Source organism: Vipera berus (genome assembly GCF_964194415.1).
Source record: "Vipera berus genome assembly, chromosome: 2".
In the NCBI taxonomy this organism is placed as follows: domain Eukaryota; kingdom Metazoa; phylum Chordata; class Lepidosauria; order Squamata; family Viperidae; genus Vipera; species Vipera berus.
In genome coordinates, this window is record NC_138203.1 from 126,169,270 (window position 1) to 126,190,286 (window position 21,017).

The 21,017-nt window shown below is 46.3% G+C and overlaps 1 protein-coding gene across 1 annotated transcript in view; it reads right to left on the reverse strand.

Moving 5' to 3' along the window:
* Positions 1–15,519: 15,519 nt before the first annotated feature.
* The window catches only part of NDUFB11 (NADH:ubiquinone oxidoreductase subunit B11), a 50,415-nt gene continuing 44,917 nt past the window's right edge, over positions 15,520–21,017 (reverse strand). Inside the window, exon 3 of the mRNA XM_081317624.1 lies at positions 15,520–15,697. Coding sequence (XP_081173750.1) covers positions 15,568–15,697 — 130 coding nt within the window. The 3' untranslated portion in view covers positions 15,520–15,567. The remainder of the gene's footprint in view (positions 15,698–21,017) is intronic.

Consider the following 21,017-nt stretch of genomic DNA (forward strand, 5'->3'; position numbering starts at 1 on the left):
TGCCCCATTCAAGAATTTCAGAGATCTGATACCTGATAGGGGTCCAGCCACCTACCCACCCACCCTCATCTCCAAACCGCTTAGAGTACTAAATAATATTTATTCTTCTTGCCCTCCTTTTGGAGCAACCGATCTTGCTGACCTACTGTTTTTAAAAATCTACACAGTTTTAAAAAGTGGTCCTTGCAAGTCTTAAATATTAAATCTCATAAGCAGTGTAATTGCATCATCATCATAAATGATAAATGATCATAAATGATCATCATAAATGATGATGATGATGACAATAACAACAGCAAAAGAACAATAATATAATAAAAACAATAAAAATAACAGCAAAAGAACAATAATATAATAAAAACAATAACAATAATAATATATTTTTAAAACCACATTGCAAATCAGCCATCTGAGACAACAGCCTCAACTTGCCTGAGGCAAGCAAAATTCAAACCCCACCCCCCACCCCCGCCAACCCCACCCCCCCAAAAAAAACATTTCCTTCCTTGCAGAAGAAACATATATTTGGAATAAAAAGAGGGTAATAGTTTTCCTGGATATGTGGGCTTTAAAACTGGGCACACATTAACAGCTAAATAGAGAGAGAATGCAGGGATTTTTACTTGATTCTTCAATATTTCAGTATGTGAAATATTAAGTTTAAGTTTATTGAATTTATATACCGCCCTTTTCCCGTAGGACTCAGGGCGGTTTACAAAGTATTTAAAAACATCAATACAATACAAGAGTTAAAAACAGTTAAAATAATTAAATTTGATCCCTGAGGGGGAAAAAAAAACCTCTCAGCCTGGGCCGGAAAGCTCAAAGAGCCAGGTCTTCAGGTCCCGGCGGAATGACAGAAGGTCGGGGGCAGTCCTAAGCTCCACGGGCAGCTGGTTCCAAAGGGCAGGCGCACCCACTGAGAAGGCCCTCCCCCTGGGTGTTATCCGCCGGCAGTCTTTAGAAGGCGGCACCCTGAGAAGGCCCTCCAAGGACGAAGGGAACTTGATGTCGGCAGTAGGTGTTCCCTCAAATATCCCGGACCCAAGCCATTTAGGGCTTTATAGGTCATCACCAGCACCGGAGGGCAACCGGAAGCCAATGTAGCTCGCGGAGTAGAGGTGTTACATGGGAGTATCGGGAAACCCCCATCACAACTCGCGCAGCAGCATTCTGCACCAGCTGAAACCTCCGAGTGGTCCTCGAGGGCAGCCCCATATAGAGAGCGTTGCAGTAGTCCAACCGGGAGGTCACGAGTGCATGGGTGACTGTGCGTAGGGAATCTCAGTCCAGATAGGGTCGCAACTGGTGCACCAGGCGAACCTGGGCAAAAGCCCCTCTGGTCACGGATCCTATGTGATCTTCAAAATTGAGCCGTGAATCCAGGAGGACGCCCAAGTTGCGAGCCCTATCAACGGGGGGGGGGGGGGGGTAACACCTCACTCCCCATCGTTAAAGATGGAATAGTCTGGTTAATCCGAGATGCCGGTATGCATAGAGTCTTAGCAGGATTGAGACAAAGCTTGTTTCTCCCCATCCAGACCTGGACCGCCTCCAGGCAACGGAACATCACGGCGAGGGCATCACTAGGTTGGTTCGGGGTGGAGAAAAAAAGATCATTCGTGGTTTCGGGGTGGGGTATCATCAGTATGCTGATGATACCCCACCCCGAAACCACGAATGATCTCGCCCAGCGGCTTCATGTAGATGTTGAACAGGAGGGAGAGAGAACCGACCCCTGAGGAACTCCATAAACGAGAGGCCTCGGGGCGGATCTCTGCCCTCCTGTCAACACCAACTGCGAGCGGCCCAGGAGATAGGAGGAGAACCACCGTAAAAATATGCTTATTTTTGATAACAGGATAATCTTTCCAGTGAACTCACGGAATTACAGCAGCTAACTCCAGCTTGATGTGTTGGGTTTGCACTGATGCCATCCCTTGTCAGCATCTCTGCTGACAGGGAATTATGGGAATTGATCCAACTAACCTGGAGGACATCAAGTTCTGGAAGGCTGCAGTTGGAAGAAAAATAAGCAAGGATCAAATCAAATAATCCTTGATTCACATTGCAATCCTTTGATTTGGCACTCATACCTAAATACCAGGGAGGTGGGTAGTAGTTTCAGATGACTTCCATTTGAGGATCATGAGATGTTGTTGTATCCTAAACACTCAAGACTTTTTAGGCATATGATCAATGAAATAAAGTTTGAAGTACTATCATACCCTTCTGTACCAAATCCAAGGGGGCAATAGAAGGAATTTACCTCAAACTCTTGTATTAGCATAATCTTTAAGCCGAGAAGCCCAGCAAACACTGGAATCAGAAAAACCATATATGGGCATTTTAAGAGTCAAAGCTCCTTTCTCAGGACTCTTCCCTTGTTCTGCAGCTTGCTTTCAGCTTCTTTTCTCTCTTTCTCACTGGCAATTGCAGCTAGCCAACCTCGTGTTTCAAGTCTTTCCTTTGCCGTAAGATCACCAGAGGGCATTTTACCAACCATCATATCTTAGATCAGACATGTCAAACACAAGGCCCGGGGGCCGGATCCGGCCCGCGAAGTGGTTTCATGTGGCCCGCGAAGCCATCCTGGAAACAGTGAGGGAACGGCCCCCACTGCCTTGGCCCTGGCCCAGAGACCCTCCTTCTGCCAGAGACCCTCAGATCTGTCCCACTCCTGCCCAGGCCCCCATAGGCACCCTTGATGCGTAGAGCTGGCCACGCCCACCCAGTAGGCCATACGCGCACTAGACACGCCCACCCAGTAGGCCACGCCCACCCCGGCCATACCCACCCAGCCCCCTGAGGGCAACCGCAGTGCTGATGCGGCCCTCAATGAAATTGAGTTTGACACCCCTGTCTTAGATAGAAAACAAACAATTGTTTTTGAAATAAGTAAAACTTAAGTTTGCAAAGGCTTCCGTTCCCATGGCTCGTGTGTCCCTGGTTTTCATTTGTTCCACAATTACACCTAGGGAAAAAAAAGGCTTCTTCCCCAGTGGTGGGATTCAAATATGTGAACAACCGGTTCTCTTGTGTGGATGCCGCTTTGGAAGTCCATTCTGGGCCTGGGCAACCAAAAATTAGCTACCGGAACCGGCTGAATCTCACCACTGCTTCTCCCCCCTTTTTTTCAGGCAATAAAAAAAAAAAATCCTGCCAAATCAGTTCATCCCACAATCAGACCTGGCAAACTCTATTTCATACTTGAGGGAAATTACAGTACAACAACAAAAACAACAACGTGGTATTTTGCTTCACATTTGAAAAATTATTCTCCTTTCAGAAAAATCAAATACTGATGATAAGAACTGCCGAGGTAATACATGTAAGGCACTTTTCACTTTTCAAAGTCATTTTAAATGTCTGCTGCTGCTAACAACCACCATCATCTCGTTTGTTTTGACTGATTTTGTGTTATTTTCAACTAGCCCTTGCCATTTCAGTCCAGCAGAGGCGAATCCCATGAAAATCCTGGAAATCTTTCCCGACTGTTCTTTGTTAATCCCGTTAACTCTGTTAACCCCGCTAGCAAGCATTGGTACTCAGGGTAAATTACAGGGAAAGGCAACAAGTAAAAAAAAAACCCGTGGAAGCTGGCTCAAATGGGTAGGTGCTGCTGGCTGAACTCATCTGCATTCAAGGGAAAGGTTGTGATAGTAGAAAACTGTCTCAGCAATAAACTAAACGCAGGAAGAATTCTACCATGATCCCTGAGTGATACAGTGGCAGGCAGTCGTTTATGCAAATCAGTGTGTGTGTGTCTGTGTGTGTAGCTTTTCTGAGTCCATGCATGCCCTTGCATCATCCAGTTCCCTGATTCACACATACATTCAAATCACTCTCTATTTATTATTTTACCCTTGTTTGGCATCAAGAGGTGTGAATATGTTGAAAAGCATTTCCTTGGAGGAGCTAAAAAAAGGATGCTCAGGTGGGGGCTAGGTAGATGATTACCTTCTTCACATATGTGAGAACTGAGAAACAGAACTATTTCATCAATCAATTAATCAATCAATCCACACCAAGGCTAAGTCTAATAACTCTCTCTCATTCACCATCCCTCCCAGTTCTGGCTAGCAACCCAAAAATCCCTCCCTTTAAGGAAGAGTTTCACGTTCTGTTTACTGTACTTTTTATTTATTCACACATTTATCCATCTCACACCAGAATCTAGCAATGCTGTGCGGGGATGCATATTTTGGGCCCCAGAGACAGCCTCGCGACTGACCTTTCTACTTAAAAAGAAATGTACTCACCACTCAAGTGCGAATGCAGCTCTAGCAGGGCAGTGGACAGCCAGCCTTAGTGCCGTTTCTAGCTGGACAAGATTGTCACAAGGGCAAATTCAAACACAGCACACAAAACGTGCAAGCTGCTGTGCAGAAATTTGCCAAGGCGAAACACCTCGCAGCTCATCCCAGCAGATGAGAGAGGTTGTTTCTTTGGACTCAGAGAATCCCAGCGGTCCTCTGACTAATTAGGAGATCAGACTGGGGTGGGGTGAGGGTAGGAAGCGGGAGAACAACTGTGGAAATATCACACCTAAAAATCATGCTGTGCTGTTTGCCTAGCCATACTTTATGTCATAAACTACAGTTATCTGGCTTTAATTAACTCTTTAAACCATAAACTGGAGCATACAGACCGCACACTACATCAAAACCAAATGAACCACCTTGTGGCCGTTCTCCTGGCCATTGTACCTTCCCACCATCCCATTTTTTCTGATCACAGGCCTCTGGTTCTGCCTGCTGAGCCTTGAATAAAACATGTCTCTTTGTTTCAGCTGAACAGATGTGGATGCAACTAGGAAAATATTAAACCAGGTGGGGATAATGCAAGGACCCCAACACGATCTTTTCATCCTCACTGGAGAGGAAACAAGATATATCGTTTGGAGGGTTGGGAAGGGGTGAGAGAAGGGAAAAGAGGTAAAATGAAATGTATTTCATTTAGAATGACAACATAGCTCGAGCTAGCATGAGTGTTAATGAGCTCACAACTTGCTAAACTCCAAGTCTAAGTCCATTGCACTCTCTGCAAGAGAAAGAGAGAGAGAACAAACAAACACTTGTAAGCCGCCCATAGTCTTCGGAGAAGGGCGGGATATAAATGGAATTAAAATAAATAAAATAAAAAATAAACACAATCCACTGTATGAAGGACCAGGGACTTGCCCAAGATCAAACAGAGCCTTTGGAAGCTAGGCTAATGGTTTGTTCCTGTCCAAATGAGTGGCACCTCTTTTGACCACCCTTAATTTCAAGGAAGTGATCCGCAGGGTTTGGTCCAATCCTTGCAGACCCAGTGAAGGCCACCAGAATTAAATCTCTCCAAGGAACCATCCCCAGATTGCAAAACTGTATGCCCATAAGAAAGAGGTCTTTACTTGGCTGAGATTAACACTATCTTAAATGACTCACGCTGGACCTAAGAACAGGGCTGAATATAAAGCACTTTCTAATGAAAACACGGCTACATCAGACCAGCCAGCATCCTGTCCTCTACTCTGCTACTTCTGGGAAAGCTATAAGCGGGACATGAAAAAAAAGTCTCTTCACACTGGTGTTATCCAGCTCCTGGCAGTCGGTGGTATGTTGCCTCTGGCAGCAGTTTCCATAGCCAGTGAGAGACCTCCTATGCAAGCTGGAACCATGGCAAGCAAATGCCATACTTTAATAATGGAAACCAATGCTGCTTATTTATTTCCCCGCTCTGAACTGGTTGCCAATTGGATCAAATCTGCTCTCATGGGAAATCGCATATGCGTTCATTTGAGGAGCAAAGCAGGGAAATCTTATCTATTCCAGAGTACCATTTCATTTCAGTCTCTTTCTGAAGCTGTGTTATTTTAGTCCATGAATTTATAACTTCTAATTGTGCAGCACACAGAAACAGGGCAGGCTTTTTCGCTCAGATACTTGCATAAATGCCCAGAGTTTGAACGTCATTGCTGACACATTGTCAACAAGGCATTGTCTTATAATATTTCAATAACTTTTCAGCATACTTTATCACTGTGATTACGAGGGAAGTTTTCTCTTTAATTCCAACAGAGGTTTCAGTCAGTGGGGAATTTTGGAGACAATAAAAGGACAGGAGAATGAGACCTTTTAGCCTCTGGCATCCTCAAACCTTATATTCTGCCAGCTCCAGTTTGTAAACTGTGTGAAATACACATGCAAAAAAAGCGGTTGGAACGAATCAATCAGATGTTATTTAAGCACAACACAAATTAGCCGAGTATCAACTGAATGGGAAAGGGCTCTCCCTAAATTCTTAAGTCAATCAAATCTTTTGCCAGAATTGTAAAACAATACAAGGAGGAGGAGGAGAAGGTGAAAATGCAACTCAAAAGAAAGTCATGGGCTGCAGAGAAAGGCAGACAGATTATTGACAAGAGGAATGGACAAGGAGTGCCAAGAAGATCAATTAGGAGTCTCCTAAAAGTGTATTTTCCAGTCATGAAGATTAGTTATTTTTGGATGCCAAATCCATTGCCCATATCCCACAAAAGGTCCCAACTCTGGCTGAAGCCACAATTCAGTTTTGTGACAGTGGCTCTGCGGGGACCCCTGTAGAGACAACCTATTCCAGAGACAGTCATTTGGCAATTGGTGGTGAAAAGAAAGTAAGTGATTTTCCCTGCAGACTGAATCTCAAGGAAGTTGTCCCTATAGCTGTGAAGGCACAAAACACACACATCGAGATCCAAAGACACCAACTAATCACAGGGCAATCTAACAGGAGCCTATTACGCACGAATGAGCACATAGGAACGTACTGTTGCAGACATCCATGAATAAATGGATGCCTTTTTTCACAGGCACAAAACGTTCAGGATCTTATGGGTTGTGCTTAAACATATGCACATGGTCCACATTACACCAATCCTGGGAACAGGTGCAGAATAGTCCCTTTATAGTGTCTCTGCCCTGGTAAATGAGGTGCACACTCAGCTATAAGCTTGTTCAAATCCCTTTAGCCTCTGGTTGCACCTAATGCCCAAACCGAAGTATCACTGCCTGTGTCAGCGTGCAAAGTAAATTTCCTTTCTGTGGAATACTGCCCGGGGCCTCTTTTATTTAATGCTCACTTATTCACACGCTCACTTATACACACACACACACACACACACAAAACACAGGCATATATATACTCACAGCTGCTCTGTCTTGATCATCCCACCTTTCCCCATACACACTCATCTTCTGCCCCCTTGTCCTAAAGATGCTTCCAAACTTTCTGACCATCCCAGTGTCAAGAAAACAATTACACTCCTGGCCTTGTCCATCAAGCAACCCATGCCCTCCCTCTCTTCAAGACGAGCACCCACCCCACTTCTTTCTTCCATTGGATGCTCTGGCGAACACCCCCCCCCCCCAATCCGCGCCGCCTTATTCCCCATCTTCTGCCTGCCCAGCCAGCTGCGAATCCCACTCCCCAGCCTGGGCCCAGAGATCCAGCCGCCTCCCTCCCTCCCTCCCCTTTGCTTCGCTTTCCCTGTCCTACCTGGGGTGGAGCTGGGTGTCCCTCCCCCACCTGGGGCTGGCGGGCGGGCTACGTTACTGCTTGCCGCGGGGCACAGGATGGGCCGTTCGGGATGGCTCAGCCATGGCACGGAGTTGCCCGCCTCTGCGCTTCCTTGGCAGAGTCTGAGCGCTGCCTGAGGCTGGCAAGGAGCCCAAGTGGCGGAAGGCAGGAGCGGGAGGGAGCGGCAGCTGGAGGGGGGGGGTTTGGGGGGGGGGTTTGGGGGGGGGGGAGAAACTGAGCGAGAGAGACACCCAGAGCCAGGCGGAGATGGAGAGCCGGGACTGGGGACGGGGCGGGGCGGGGGGGGGGTCGAAAGAGGCGTGTAGGGGGCAGATCCTGGCAACGGCGGCGGGCGAGCGGGTCTTTTCTCGGAGGCAGGGCTGGCTTCCCACTCCCGGAGGGGGGGGGACCGGGATGGGCGCCCCGAGACGCGCCGCCCGGGAGCCTCACCTGCGCGGCGCGCTTTCGCTCGGCTTCTCTCCGCGGTTGGCTGGTGAGGAGTTGCGTGCGTGGGAACAGGCTCCCCGCCGAGCAGCAGAGGCTTGCAAGCAGGGGCCAGTGTGCTCCTTGCCGAGGGGGGATCGATGGGCACAGGGGTCTCTTAGGGAAGGGAGCGGGAGGGGGGGCGGAGGGGGCGGCGGGTTGAGCAGCTGGGGTGCGGGCAGCCAGGTGGGTTTCCCTAAGAGAGCGGGGCGTGGGTACACGCGCGCGTAACACCCGCGCACACGGTGGCCTGTTGCCCAGGCGGGTTTGGGAAGGCTTTGCCTTCCTTTACTTCAGAACACGAGGATTACCACAAGTAGGGATAATCACGCGAGTTGCAAGGAGCCCTTCGCTGGGCTTCAGCCTTCTTTTAACGCCTTCTTTTAAGGGCCGACCCCAAGGTTCAGAGTTTAATTCCTGTACATCAGAAACAAAAGCAGCTTTCCTACAGATTAGAAGGAGCTGCTGTAAGTTGTGGCGTGGCACGCGCGGGGGCAAAATGCATTTATGTATTTGTTGAAAGGATGGCGGGCTCCTTGGATGGGGGATTCATTTCTCCTGGATGTACATGTGGAGCTGGACGGACGCCTGTTAGATTACAGACCAGCTCAACAAGGTCGAGGAGGAGGGTTAACCCTTCAGCAACAACCCGGCTAAAAAGAACAGAAATATTCAGTCTTCGTCCAGCTCCTCTTCACAGGAACCAGAGAGGGGGAATCAGATAGAGCCAGGAATAGAATGGCAAGGATAGTTGATGGGGAATGAGATGCAGGAATGCCTGGACCAGACCCTGGGTTGAAACTTGAGATGCCCAGGTGAGAAAAAAAAGGGGGGAATAAGGGGTGGGGGTGGAGGAAGGAAACAAGGAGAATCAAAAGGTTTCTAAAACATTCCCTATCTGGCTTCCACAGGGTCGGCTGCCATCAGCTAACTGCGCATAAGCAATCATACGCATCCTAGCTGTGTGCATCCAAGCATTTACTCCCACGTGGCATTGTGTAAACAAGAACGGGGCATTTTTTAAAATAAAAAGCTCAATATTTGTTTGGAGGTATAATTCTGGGCGCAGAGGGAGCTGAATATACCTCTCCTGAATTCTGTCATCGCAATTGTGTCAGGTGCTCCTATGTCACCTTATGCAATAAATGGGGAGAGCTGTGCACCTGTTGGGGTTCTGGTGCATGCCCCCCCAGTTTCTTCAGAAAGAGGAGGAGCAGGCTCTTATTTGTAGAGTGGGGAGGGGCCACATGGATGGGGAATTCAGGGATATGTAGCTGAGCTGAGTGCTAATGAGAGCAGAGATCCCTGAAGTGGTGTGTGTGTGTGTTTGGAGGTATGTTTGGGAGTCAGACACCATTAGCCATAAGCCTGCAAAGGATCAGGTCAGTTTTACCTTAAGGCCCTCCCCCACCCTCAAGGCTTCGCTTATGTTTTCCTTCTATTTCTATGACATCCTATCTGCTTCTCAACAAAATGGGGATAAGTAGCTGAGTATTACCTGTCTTTACTCACCACAGACAGGTGGAAATAGAATCACACCTTAAACTTCGAGCGGCTCCCTCTCCTCTGTCCGTACAAAGAGGTACACAGTGTTCGCAGCCATTAGTGACAGATGCTGATCTGTGTATTAGGAAAAGCTAGAGCCGCTGACTTCTGAAGCTTAAGCTCCAATTGAAGACAGGAAGACAGTCTCCCTTTGTGTGCGCGCTCGCACTTCAAAAGTGATCCTTTCTTTCCTGATCAACAGGGCATTCCAGTTAATAAGAACCACCACTTTGTAAATTCAGTCACATCATGCGGTAAAGGCTTTGAACTGACTGCAGCCCAAGAGGCAGGAAGAATGGAGAAGTTACACAATTCTCACTCTCATCTGAACAATAAGAACGTTTCTCTGCCCATTAAGGAAAGGAAGACCTGTTCCTCACCAGCAGAATACTAAACTGCTAAATGTTCTTCATCTCATGAATGTGCGGTATTGCTTCTTCTGCAGTTTGAACGTTCTCAGATTCCCCCCCGCCCCATTTTGATTCTTCACGGTATATAAAAAGGTAAAGGTTCCCCCGCACATGAGTGCTAGTCGTTTCCGACTCTAGGGGCCGGTGCTCATAAACCCCATTAAATCCACACATTACTCACATATAGGGTGTGAGAAGCACAAGCTTCTACATACTCAACAGCTTGAGGTTCAAATCTTTTGTGAGAGACTTTCAACTTTCCAAGCCAGCAGTCTTTTGTCAAGTAGCATCCTGGCCCAACTCTGCCTCACTTCCAAGTTCAGACATGGGCCTACCACCTGATTAAGCCTGCTTTATGGTGCAAATTGTGGTGGATGAAATTCACATTACAAAGCCAAGTAAACCATAGGTGTATATAAGTTTAGCCAATGGTAGGTCAAAACATGGCCCCATTTGTAGGATTATATCAGGTGTTTGCAACATGATACCTTCAAGTCAAATTCTGTTGGCCATGTTGAATGGAACATGATGGGAATTGTGATCCAAAACATCTGCACTGCATCTCCTTCACTGAGATGTAGAGGACTGCCAAAGCTCTTCAGGGTTTTGGGCAGGCTTCTTCCCCGAGCTATATCTCAAACTCCTTAAGGTTTGGATATCTATAAAACAAGATTATTAGAGTAGTTACATTGGCAATTGCCAGATTTTGGTTGGAACGTTAACAAAAATAACACAAAGATCTGATTCAAAGAATGAGACATTTTTTTAAAAAAGAGGTCAGAATGACTAAGTTTTCATCCAGCCACTAGAGCTGTAATTGAAAAATTTTATTAGAAACCTAAGGGCAGGAAAAAATTTTGGTCAACTTGAGTGATGACTAGGACAAAGGAAACCTCTTTTGCAATCATATTCTTTATTGAGGGGTCCCAATGAAGGAGAATATTTGCAGCTCAAGGTTGAAATGAGGAGTCCTTGATGCTCTCCGAGCTTGGTTGTTTTCTTGCAATTGTTTCATTACCCAACATCATTAGTGCTAGTTTTTATTCTTCATTTTTCTGCATTCTTTCCATTTTTTGACATTGATGCAGTATGCATGATTTCTCAATGTATGTCATTTCAACTGTGTGACAATGTCTTAGAAACCCAGCAACTTGTCATTTTGGACTGTCAAAATATTGCAAGGACAACATGGACAGGAAGGAGAGACCTTGAAGAAAGGGAGATGATGGTGCAGGGGGAGGCTTCTAGGAGTCCCAAAGCAAAGCTCATGGGGCATCCGTGTCCCATGAGCCTCTTTCTTGAGTCCTCCAAGCTCTTCCCAGCATTCTTGTTTTGAGACTGGCTATGCCACTGTAGCAGCCATTTTTCTAATTGGCAAGCACCTCTATTCACGGCAGCCATAGCACCTGCAGAAGATTCTTCGAATGTTGTGCCCACTGGCTCAAAATGTTGAGAATCCTGGCATGGTGAACACATTGATCCAATCTCCCAGGACTACAGATAGTGATTTGTTCAAAAACCAAACATTGGTCTAATGTTATGAGCGGCTTTAAACTTTCTTATTTTAATTTACACCATCAGCAACAGTTTCAAGCGCTCTCACTTCTTCGGCGAAACCCTGAAGGGTATGTTGACAGGGAACACAATCATTTCTGTGAACCCCAGACCGTGTTAGCTTTTATCTCCCTTCCCTCCACCTCCCCCCCCGAATCCCTAGATTTAACTCACAACCTCCATATGTCTGTCTGCCACACATCGGAACGCAGCCACCTTTGGGGCCGGCCTAGCAGTGCAGCCGTCTACAAAGCTTCAACATGTTGGCAAGATGTTATCACAGCTCTGCCTTGCCTGTGAATGGAGATTAGCACCATTTGCTGAATGGGAGCAGCTGTGCCTGAATTAGGAACTGCTATTCCCAGAGAGAGCGTAGAGAAACCTGGTGACAAAGCTAAGAAGGTGAAGAATTAGGATGCCTGAGTACCAGCCACAGCTGAGAGGGGGATAAAAAGAGGACGAAGCACATGGCAGGGCAGGAATGAGGAGAACCCTTTCTGCTCATCTTAGGGAGCCAAGAGGTGGGGCAAAGACAATGAGGTCCCAAAGCACTGCCTGATGCACTCCCACGGCTGCCTGCCTGCACATGGGTGTGTGTGTGTGTGTGTGTGTGTGCAGGCATCCATGTGAGTCATAGCTGCTTTTTGAGATGCTCTTTCTTTCTCCTCCCTCCACCAGACCAACAGCTTCTTGCTCCTGTTCTAAACCTGAATTGCACAACCCAAGGGAGACCGTTCTGGGCATGATGTGATCTGCAGAGCAACCCTTTCTCAGGCTGCTAGGGAGAAGAAAATACACCAAAGGAAAGCTGTGAGCTCGTGCATGGGAAACAAGCAGAGGGCCTGGCTCACACATCTCACTGAGCGAGGTTTAAACAAGTCAGATTCCATAGTTTGCGGAAGAACTGCTCACACAACCTGCCAAGTCAAAAGGAACCCAGTACTGCAGGGGTGTCAAACTTGGAAGTCACATGATGTGTCACAACGTAGCGCGACTTTCCCCCCCCCCCCATTGCTGGCAAAGGGGTGGGCGCGGTTTCACCATGACGCATCCGGCCTGCGGGCTGGCAGTTTGACACCTCTGCAGTACCGAATCTGGATCAAAGCAGGATGTGTGGGTGCAACTACAGATAGCCCTTGACTTACAACAGTTCATTTAGTGACTGTTGTGAAAAACATGACTTACGACCATTTTTCAGACTCACCACAGTTGCCCTCGGTCCAGTGATCAAAATTCAGACGCCTGGCAACTGATTCCTATTTGTGACAGTCAGAGCATCCTGGGATACGATCACCTTTTGTAACCTTCTGACAAGCAAAGTCAATGGAGAAGTCTTCCCTTAACAACTGTGTTACTAACTGCAGGGATTCACTTAACAACGGTGGCAAGAAAGATTGTAACATGGGGCAAAACTCAAATGTCTCACTTAACAACAGAAAGTTTGGCCTCAATTGTGATCGTACCTCGAGGACTACCTGTAAAGCTGGATGACTGGATGCAACTACTTTTCCCATAAGTAACGGGCAAAAGTTGGTGTTTCTTCTCCTTTCCGTTTGAAAAGCAGCTGGCAGGAGGGTAGACTCACCAGAACCAGCTGGCAGAAGATTATCCAATATGCTATGTTTCCCCTTATTTCCAACACTCTTTTCTGAAGCAGCCCCCAGTGTCTGAAATTGGCCTCGTCTGTATTCTGAAAAAGAGGCTTAAGCAGAACACACAAGAAATACAGGAGCAGAAAAAGAAGTCGATAGTAACTTCCATCAGCTCGTTAGTATGGCCAATGGTCGGAAATGATGGGTGTTGGAGTCCTCATTATCCGATAATACATGATAACAGGCCTCCTGTATCATCCTCAGTTTTCTCCAGTAGGGTGAGAGGGAGGAATAAAAGTTATGAGGTCACCCTGCCCATCTAAACCATTAAGTAATTGTGCTCCTTTTCAACTTCAGCTACTTACAGGTAGACTTATAATCACAATTGGGAATGGAAGATCTGTTACTGAAGTGGTAATTGAGAAGGCCGTGCCTGATTTTACAGTCTTTTTCCCATAGCTGTTAAATGAATTGCGAAGTTGTTAAGTGAATCTGGTTTTTCCCATTGATTTTGGTTGTTGGAAACCAGCTGGGAAGGTCACAAATTACAATTACATGAACCTGGGACATGCAACAGTTGTAAATATATGCTAATTACCAAGCCCTTTATAGAAGTAAACACAAGGACAGGTGTCAATGATGAAACTTTGGCAGCTATATGCCTCTGCCTTTCAACTTGCCTTTAGATTAAGGTGGGGAGGTGTTACTTTCAAGTAGGTAAGGAGAGTGGAAGACTGGGAGCCTGAAGCCTTGTCAAGGACACCAGAACAGGTGTGGATTTGAAGCAGATGGTTCCCATAACAAAGTGAACTTGTTGGTACATAAGATGTTGGGGGTTTGACTGGGAAAATTATTGTTTAAGTCTAGGAATTGGTGATGGAACTTCAGAGTTAGTTTTACTTTGACATAACCATGCAGTGTATTCAATAAACAGTAAACTTTTCGGAAACGGAATGAAACTGGAGTTTTATTTGGATTCTCGACCTGGATGTTGACAGCAGGCCATAAGTCACTTTTTTCAGTGCTGTCACAACTCTGAATAATTGCTAAATAAATGGTTACAAGTTTTGGACTACCTGTATTTCAATTCTATGAATGGTATAAAAGCCTTGCTTTTTCCTTTTGTTTCACCTCTTCAGTAAAATAAAAGATGGGGGCGGGGTAGGGATAGAAAGTACATAGCATAACGTGCTCTCTCTTCCTTTTAGCTAGTATGATAAAAGTTATACAACCACACATATCTGGCAAAAATGATGGTTTTTTCCCTACACAATCTAACATAAAAAAGGCTGCAGTGGCAAACAAGGCAAAAGAATTGCACCTCAAAAGTGTCTTGTACATCTGCACTTTATTTATTGGAATTATATCCTACCTTTCAGTCAGGAAATTGAGGAGGCATGTGCAACACTCTTATTCTCCCTCAAAACCACAAAGTGGGGCAGAGAGTGACAACACCCTTGATTTTTAAAACATAAATATGACACAAACATTTTCAAGGGAAATGACTAAACAGGGCCCAGAAATCTCTGCCTAAATAGGAGCTGTTCTTTTGGTTGCACCTCTCCTTCCATAGCCAGGCTCTTGTGTTTCCAAAAACAGGTGCAGCAGACAAAATTCCAACAGAAACAACAGAATGCAAGTGATGTAACAGCATGGCTGTTGGTTTTCTGCTTAACATGCTCCTTAAAGACCTAACAGACCTGCCAGAAGGATTAATCTGATAGCAGTACCAATAACTGCGCACAATACCTACATCTTTGTGTGGCCAACAAGCAGCATTTATCAAATTCCAACAAAGCCAGGACTCCTGAGAACCAGATTCCAGGCTTGTTGCCAGTAATATGATCATGCCAGATTGGCTGGCTATGAGGTAGGCACCGTAGGCAGAAGGAGCAAGTTGAGCTACGGCAAAAATGGGCAGCGATATAGATATATAGCCCTCCACTGGAAGGCACCGGGCAGAGCCATCTGCTCAGGGTACAATTATGCCAGGGATTGGATGGTGCAGCCAAATTCGACTAGATTCTCAATAGCTTTAAGGAGAAGGCTGGCAAGAATCCCTCCATTATGCCCCTCTCCCCAAAGAAAATATAGCTAAAATTCTCAATTCTGATGTTTACACCCTTTATCAGGTCCAGAATGTGTTGGAAATATTCTGCTTTATGGCTCAATTTCTCTTCTCACCCTGGAAGGCCTCATGCATGCAGTTCTTGCCCCAGCGCTGCAGGTAGGATATTGATACCTAGTACTAAAAGTAGGTACACATGGGCAAAGCAATAACTCCCCCTGGAAAGCAACACCTGTCTTGTTCCATACAGTAAGAAGACCAAGTAGCTAAATCTCTTTCACTCAATCTCCACAGAGAAGAGAAATAACAGAATGCTGGCATCCAGGATAGATAGCTCAGAGGTTTATTCTCAACATACAAGTAAACATTAAAGTGATCATTCCTCTTCCTCAGGAGGCAGCACAATCTTGCTAGGGTCAAAGTAATAAGAGGAAATGATGGGCAGTCCTTGTTCAGTTCGCTGCTTAACTCTTCGTTCAGCTTCCCGGCGAGCCCAAAGATGCTGCCTACAGGGGGGGAAAAGAAGAAGTTCTGAGTCAATTATGAAGAAGTATCATCCAGAAGCGGTTATGTAGATGTTTGATCCTACTCCAGGGAAAACAGCCACAAGAACTGCTAGGTATTAATTTGCCTTGGTGAGCAGAGAAACAGGATGTATATTGGGTAATACGCATGGAATAAACTACAACATTTCTAAAAAAAAAATTAGACACCGCATTACAGAAATGTTCTTTATTTCATACTGATGCAAATGTGCCTATTACATCATTTGTTCAAGCTGCGTGCTTTAACTGGAATCAGTGTTTTTGTTGCTATAGATAAGACAGGAAGAAATTACAGAATTTGTGTTTCTTTGGAAGAAGGAAAAATGGAATAGCGGACAAGCTACATTCGAAGTTCCCAGAAAGAATGGAATTGGCAAGCCATGTGCAAAAATCCATTCCTCAAAGTGGAGACTTTTTATGACTCTGAGGACTTGAAGAAATTTGATTCAGCTAAAACTACCCAAGACGTAGAATTTAGCTTGGCTAGACTGAAGCCAAGTGTGGCTCATGTCTCTGGATATAAAAAAGATATAAAGACTCTTAAAAGGAACAGAAAGACCACGTAGCGCTCATACTGGCCCATCCAGGTCCCGCCACTTACCAAGGACTGTTTTCTTCTTACACAGCACGCTCTAGCAGAGCTTCTAAGCAGCACTGCCAGCTGCTTTGTCCGTAGCATCTTTGACATGCCATCGGCAGACGAAGTGAAGAGTACGAACCCAATCAAAGCCACAGCATTAATTACACTGTGCCGAGATGAAGCGCAAAGCTGCTTGCCTTAATTAGTGCTTCGTCAAGAAGTCATCAACCTGCCGCTTGCACAGTTCTGTTCCAGTTCACGGGATTTGGGGAAGGGCCACCCACAGAAAGATCAAAATAACAAGTGGAAGGGAGATCTCGGGTTGGGGTTTTTCATTAATTCTGTCTGCCTAAGCTTTTTCTATTCCACGTTTGGACCATGCCAGATCACTTGATCCTTGAGTTTCCTGCTTGAACTTAATCAGTTCAACCAGAAAGAGCGAGGCTGACATGAGATGCCCAAGTGGCTAATTTGAGCCACACGATTTGTATGTATATATTACATAAATCTAAAATCTAGAGAGCCAGCCATCTGCTTTCATGAATTAGAAAGCAATAGTGGGGCCTGGCCTAGTTTATAAACGCCTGCTGCTTCCTCCTCTTGAAGCAAGGGGAAAAGCAGAAAGTCAAGCAAATCCAACAGAGAGAAGGAAGGAGAGAGGATGCCTTACATCAGGGGTGTCAAACTCAATTTCATTGAGGGCCGCATCAGCATTGCGGTTGCCCTCAGGGGGCCGGGTGGGTATGGCCGGGGTGGGCGTGGCCTACTGGGTGGGCGTGGCTAGAGTGCATATGGCCTACTGGGTGGGCGTGGCCAGCTCTACATCGTTCGCATCAAAGGTGCCTATGGGGGCCTGGGCAGGAGTGGGACAGATCTGAGGGTCTCTGGCAGAAGGAGGGTCTCTGGGCCAAGGCAGTGGGGGCCGTTCCCTCCCTGTTTCCAGGATGGCTTCGCGGGCCACATGAAACCACTTCGCGGGCCGGATCTGGGCTCCGGGCCTTGTGTTTGACATGTCTGCCTTACATTCTTCCCAGTCTTGGGATATCACGCTATTCTAGTACAACAAAGCCAACTCTAAACCACGGTCTATCCACTTTCCTTCTCAACACTTCTCATCACCCCAACCCAATAAAGAACTTTTCTGAGCATGCAAGCACACGCATCCTACATATAATTCACAGTTAATTCGGTCTACTAGGAATTAACTGGTTTGTCCAACTGGAACGTGACTCAAAACCCTATCATGGGAGAAATTTTTGTTTCCACTCGTTGCAGCCAGCAAACAGACAATGGGATTCATGTCCTAAAGGCAAAGGACCCCTACCTGCTTCTTCTACCTTTCTACCTTCTACCTCCGTCTGTCCCTCCAACTTTGACACATCATCATCTTTCTGCAGTAAAATCCCCTTCTGCCTTAGAGCTTCATTTCCTACCCGACATTGCTAAATTGCTTTTCTCAGGGGATCCCCCAGCTCGACCTGCTCAGGTTCCCCAGTAAGGTGAGTGTGGAATACTAAGCAGCTGGCTGAAATCTCTTACTGTTGTATAACCTACTGCTTGCTCTACAGGCAGGTCCACCCGTTTGAAAAGAAGTGGAACTTAAGTTTTAATTTTTTAAGTTGCAGTTGAAAGTGAAAAAGAAGGACCAAGGGTGACATGATAGCAGTGTTCCAACATTTGGGAGGCTGCCAAAAAGAAGAGAGGGGGATTGGTGGTGGTGGGGGGTTGTGGTCAACCTATTTTCCAAAGCACCAGAGGGCAGGGCAGGAAACTATGGATGGAAACGAATCAAGGAGAGAAGCAGCCTGGAGTTAAGGAGAAACTTCCTAGCAGTGAGGACAATTAACCAGTGGAACAGCTGGCCTTCAGAAGGTGTGGGCGATTCATCAGGGGAGGTCTTTAAGGAGAGACTGGACAGTCATCAGGGGAGGTCTTTTAGGAGAGACTGGACAGCCACTCTTCTGGAATGGGGTCTACTGCTTGAGCAGGGGGCTGGACTAGAAGACCTCCAAGGTCCCTTCCAACTGTGTTCTTTTGTTCTCTTCCATCTTGTATCTTGACCCAAGTTGCTCTCAGCAAGCTAAATATGCCCAGTGGCCAATAAAGCTGGAAAACTCTTGTTCCTTTGAGAGCCCTAGTTTAACAGGAAGGCTGTCATTATGAAAAGGGTGGAAAACATGTTTTGTGGGCATTTATCTGTCTGTCTGTCTGTCTGTCTGTCTGTCTGTCTGTCTGTCTATCTATCTATCTATCTATCTATCTATCTATCTATCTATCTATCTATCTATCTGCCATCATGATCATGATCATGATCATGATCATCATTATACAAATACTCAAGGTGGCAAACATATCTAATATTTATTTCTCCTCCTATTTTTCTCACAACAATCTTGTGAGATGGGTTGGGCTCACTTAGAATGACTGGCTCAAAGTTACCCAGCCGGCTTTCATGTGCTCTGGCATTATACAATGGTGGATCCAGCCACTGGGGCTTGTAAGTCATACTTTGTAATTCAGCATTACCAGAATGTTATGATCTGTCAACAAAGCAAGATTAAAATAAACCATGGATGTTTTAACCATGGTTTGTTTTCACCTTGCTCCTCTGACAAATCATAAGGATGACCAAAGTTTTGGTGGCAGGAAGTTAACATGGGGGGGGCGCCCTGAGTCCTTCGGGAGAAGGGCGGTATACAAATAAAATTATTATTATTATTATTATTATTATTATTATTATTATTATTATTATTATTATTATAAAAGCAACAATAGATAATTCTATTCTCTTTAATAAAACAATCGGGAAGCTCAGAGACAGGAAGGTCCGAACCCGCCTCCACTTCTTAAGCATGAGTGTTTAAGGAGTGCCCTGCTTGAAGCCTTTTCTGTTTTCTTACCACTTTGGGGGGTCGGTGGGTGGGTAGGTTTATGCTTAAACTGTTTTTACTGTAATTTTGAATAGTACTAGATAGTTGGTTTCTACTGATACTTTTCGCCTCAAAGTGAAACCTCAAAATGGCGGGACTGAAATGTGAATTTCAGTCAACAATATAATTGTAAACCATGTTACTTTTATATCCTTCTTCCTGCCCTCAAAGCAATCAGGACTCTCTCCCTCCAAGCAAAGGCAAACCAGCCCTCCCCAACCTGTTTCCCCCAGATGTGTTTGATTTCAACTCCCATTATACCTTGCCCACAAAAATCAGGGAAGTTGCCGTCCAACATGGCTTGAGGCTGCCGGGTCGAGAAAGGTGGATAGACAGCCCAGACATAACCCAGATCAAATGTGGGGAAAGAATAAACCCTCCACTCCCAGCAGAGGGCAGTGTGGGAAACATTTTGGGTATTATACAGTAGAAGACAAGACGCAAAAGAAGGGCATCATTAGAGCATCAGCATTTTGCATTGTGCTGATCAGTGACACCAGAGGCCCCTAACCTTTTGGGCGCCAGGGACCGATGCCGTGGAGAAAGGGTTTTCCGTGGACCAGAGGGGGCGTGCTTTTGCATACTGCCCGCATCCCGCAGATGGGCTTTGCTTGTTTGTGCGGCCCGGTTGCTGGTTCATAGACCAGGGTATGGGGACCCCTGAGTTACACAACATATGTTAATATGTACCTACCACCCATGCTGCACTGCTTTCTGAAGGATCCGCACTTTGTCAGGACAAATCAGTCTGCTCTACCACCTGAATTTGCCGGAAAGAGGCGTAAGGGGCCAGGGAGTCCGTTCTTTCAATTACGGGTCTTGATGTTCTGCACTCCAGAACAGCAATGCCAAACCTTGGCCTCCAGCAACTTTTAATTATTATTCCTCATTCGGCAGTGACAGAAGATCTGCCTCGTCAGCTCATTAAGCCAAATATTAAAGGCTGGGTTGCGAGCTGTTATCTGAGCCCCTCCGGTAGGCAAATGGGACTGCAGTAATTCCAGAGATAAAAAAAAAGTGCCGGACCAATGAGCAGCTGAATCAGGAACGGTGGCAGAAAGGCGTTTCTGTGGCAGGGAAAACACTTCTGCGAGAAGAAGGGTGTTAAGAAGGAAGGAAAGTAGAGAGGAGAGCATCACTCATCAGCAACAGCCTTCAAAAGGAAAGGAAAACAGAAGCCAGCCGGGAGGAAGTTCCAAGGGGCAGACTTAAAAGATCAGATTACTCCCTTCTTCTCCCCCGCCAATCGGTACAATATTCGATGCCCCTTACGAGCACTGAAATCTCCCATTAAATATGTACCGAGGGCCGACGAAGCGTGCTATCTTACGCTCAGGAGGCATGCGGAAAGCGCAGAAGTGAAAGGAGACGCGGCACACACGGAGCAGAGCTCCACCATGGCCCCAAGGGTTGGGGGTGATAGACAAAGGCACGCAAGACCAGGGGCCACAGCGGCCCTCTGCCAGCAGCAGAATCCGACCAGACCTCCTGACTCAGTCTGCCATCTGCAAAACAGAAGAGTTCCCCCTCTACCCTAAGCTCTTCCGAGGAGTTGTATTACCTGTGTGATTCCAGGGAATTGTATCAGAAGAGCAGAACTTCTCATCCCAGCATGGGTTTGTCCGCATCTTTTTCTTCCTTAACCTGTCCTCTCCAAAAGCTGGTAGCCCGATTCCCTGTGGTTCCCCCTCCTCTACCTCCTGAACTAGGCAGTCAGAGATGCTGGCTGCAGCGGTGGTGTTTATTACCCCAAGGGCCTCACTAATGAGAC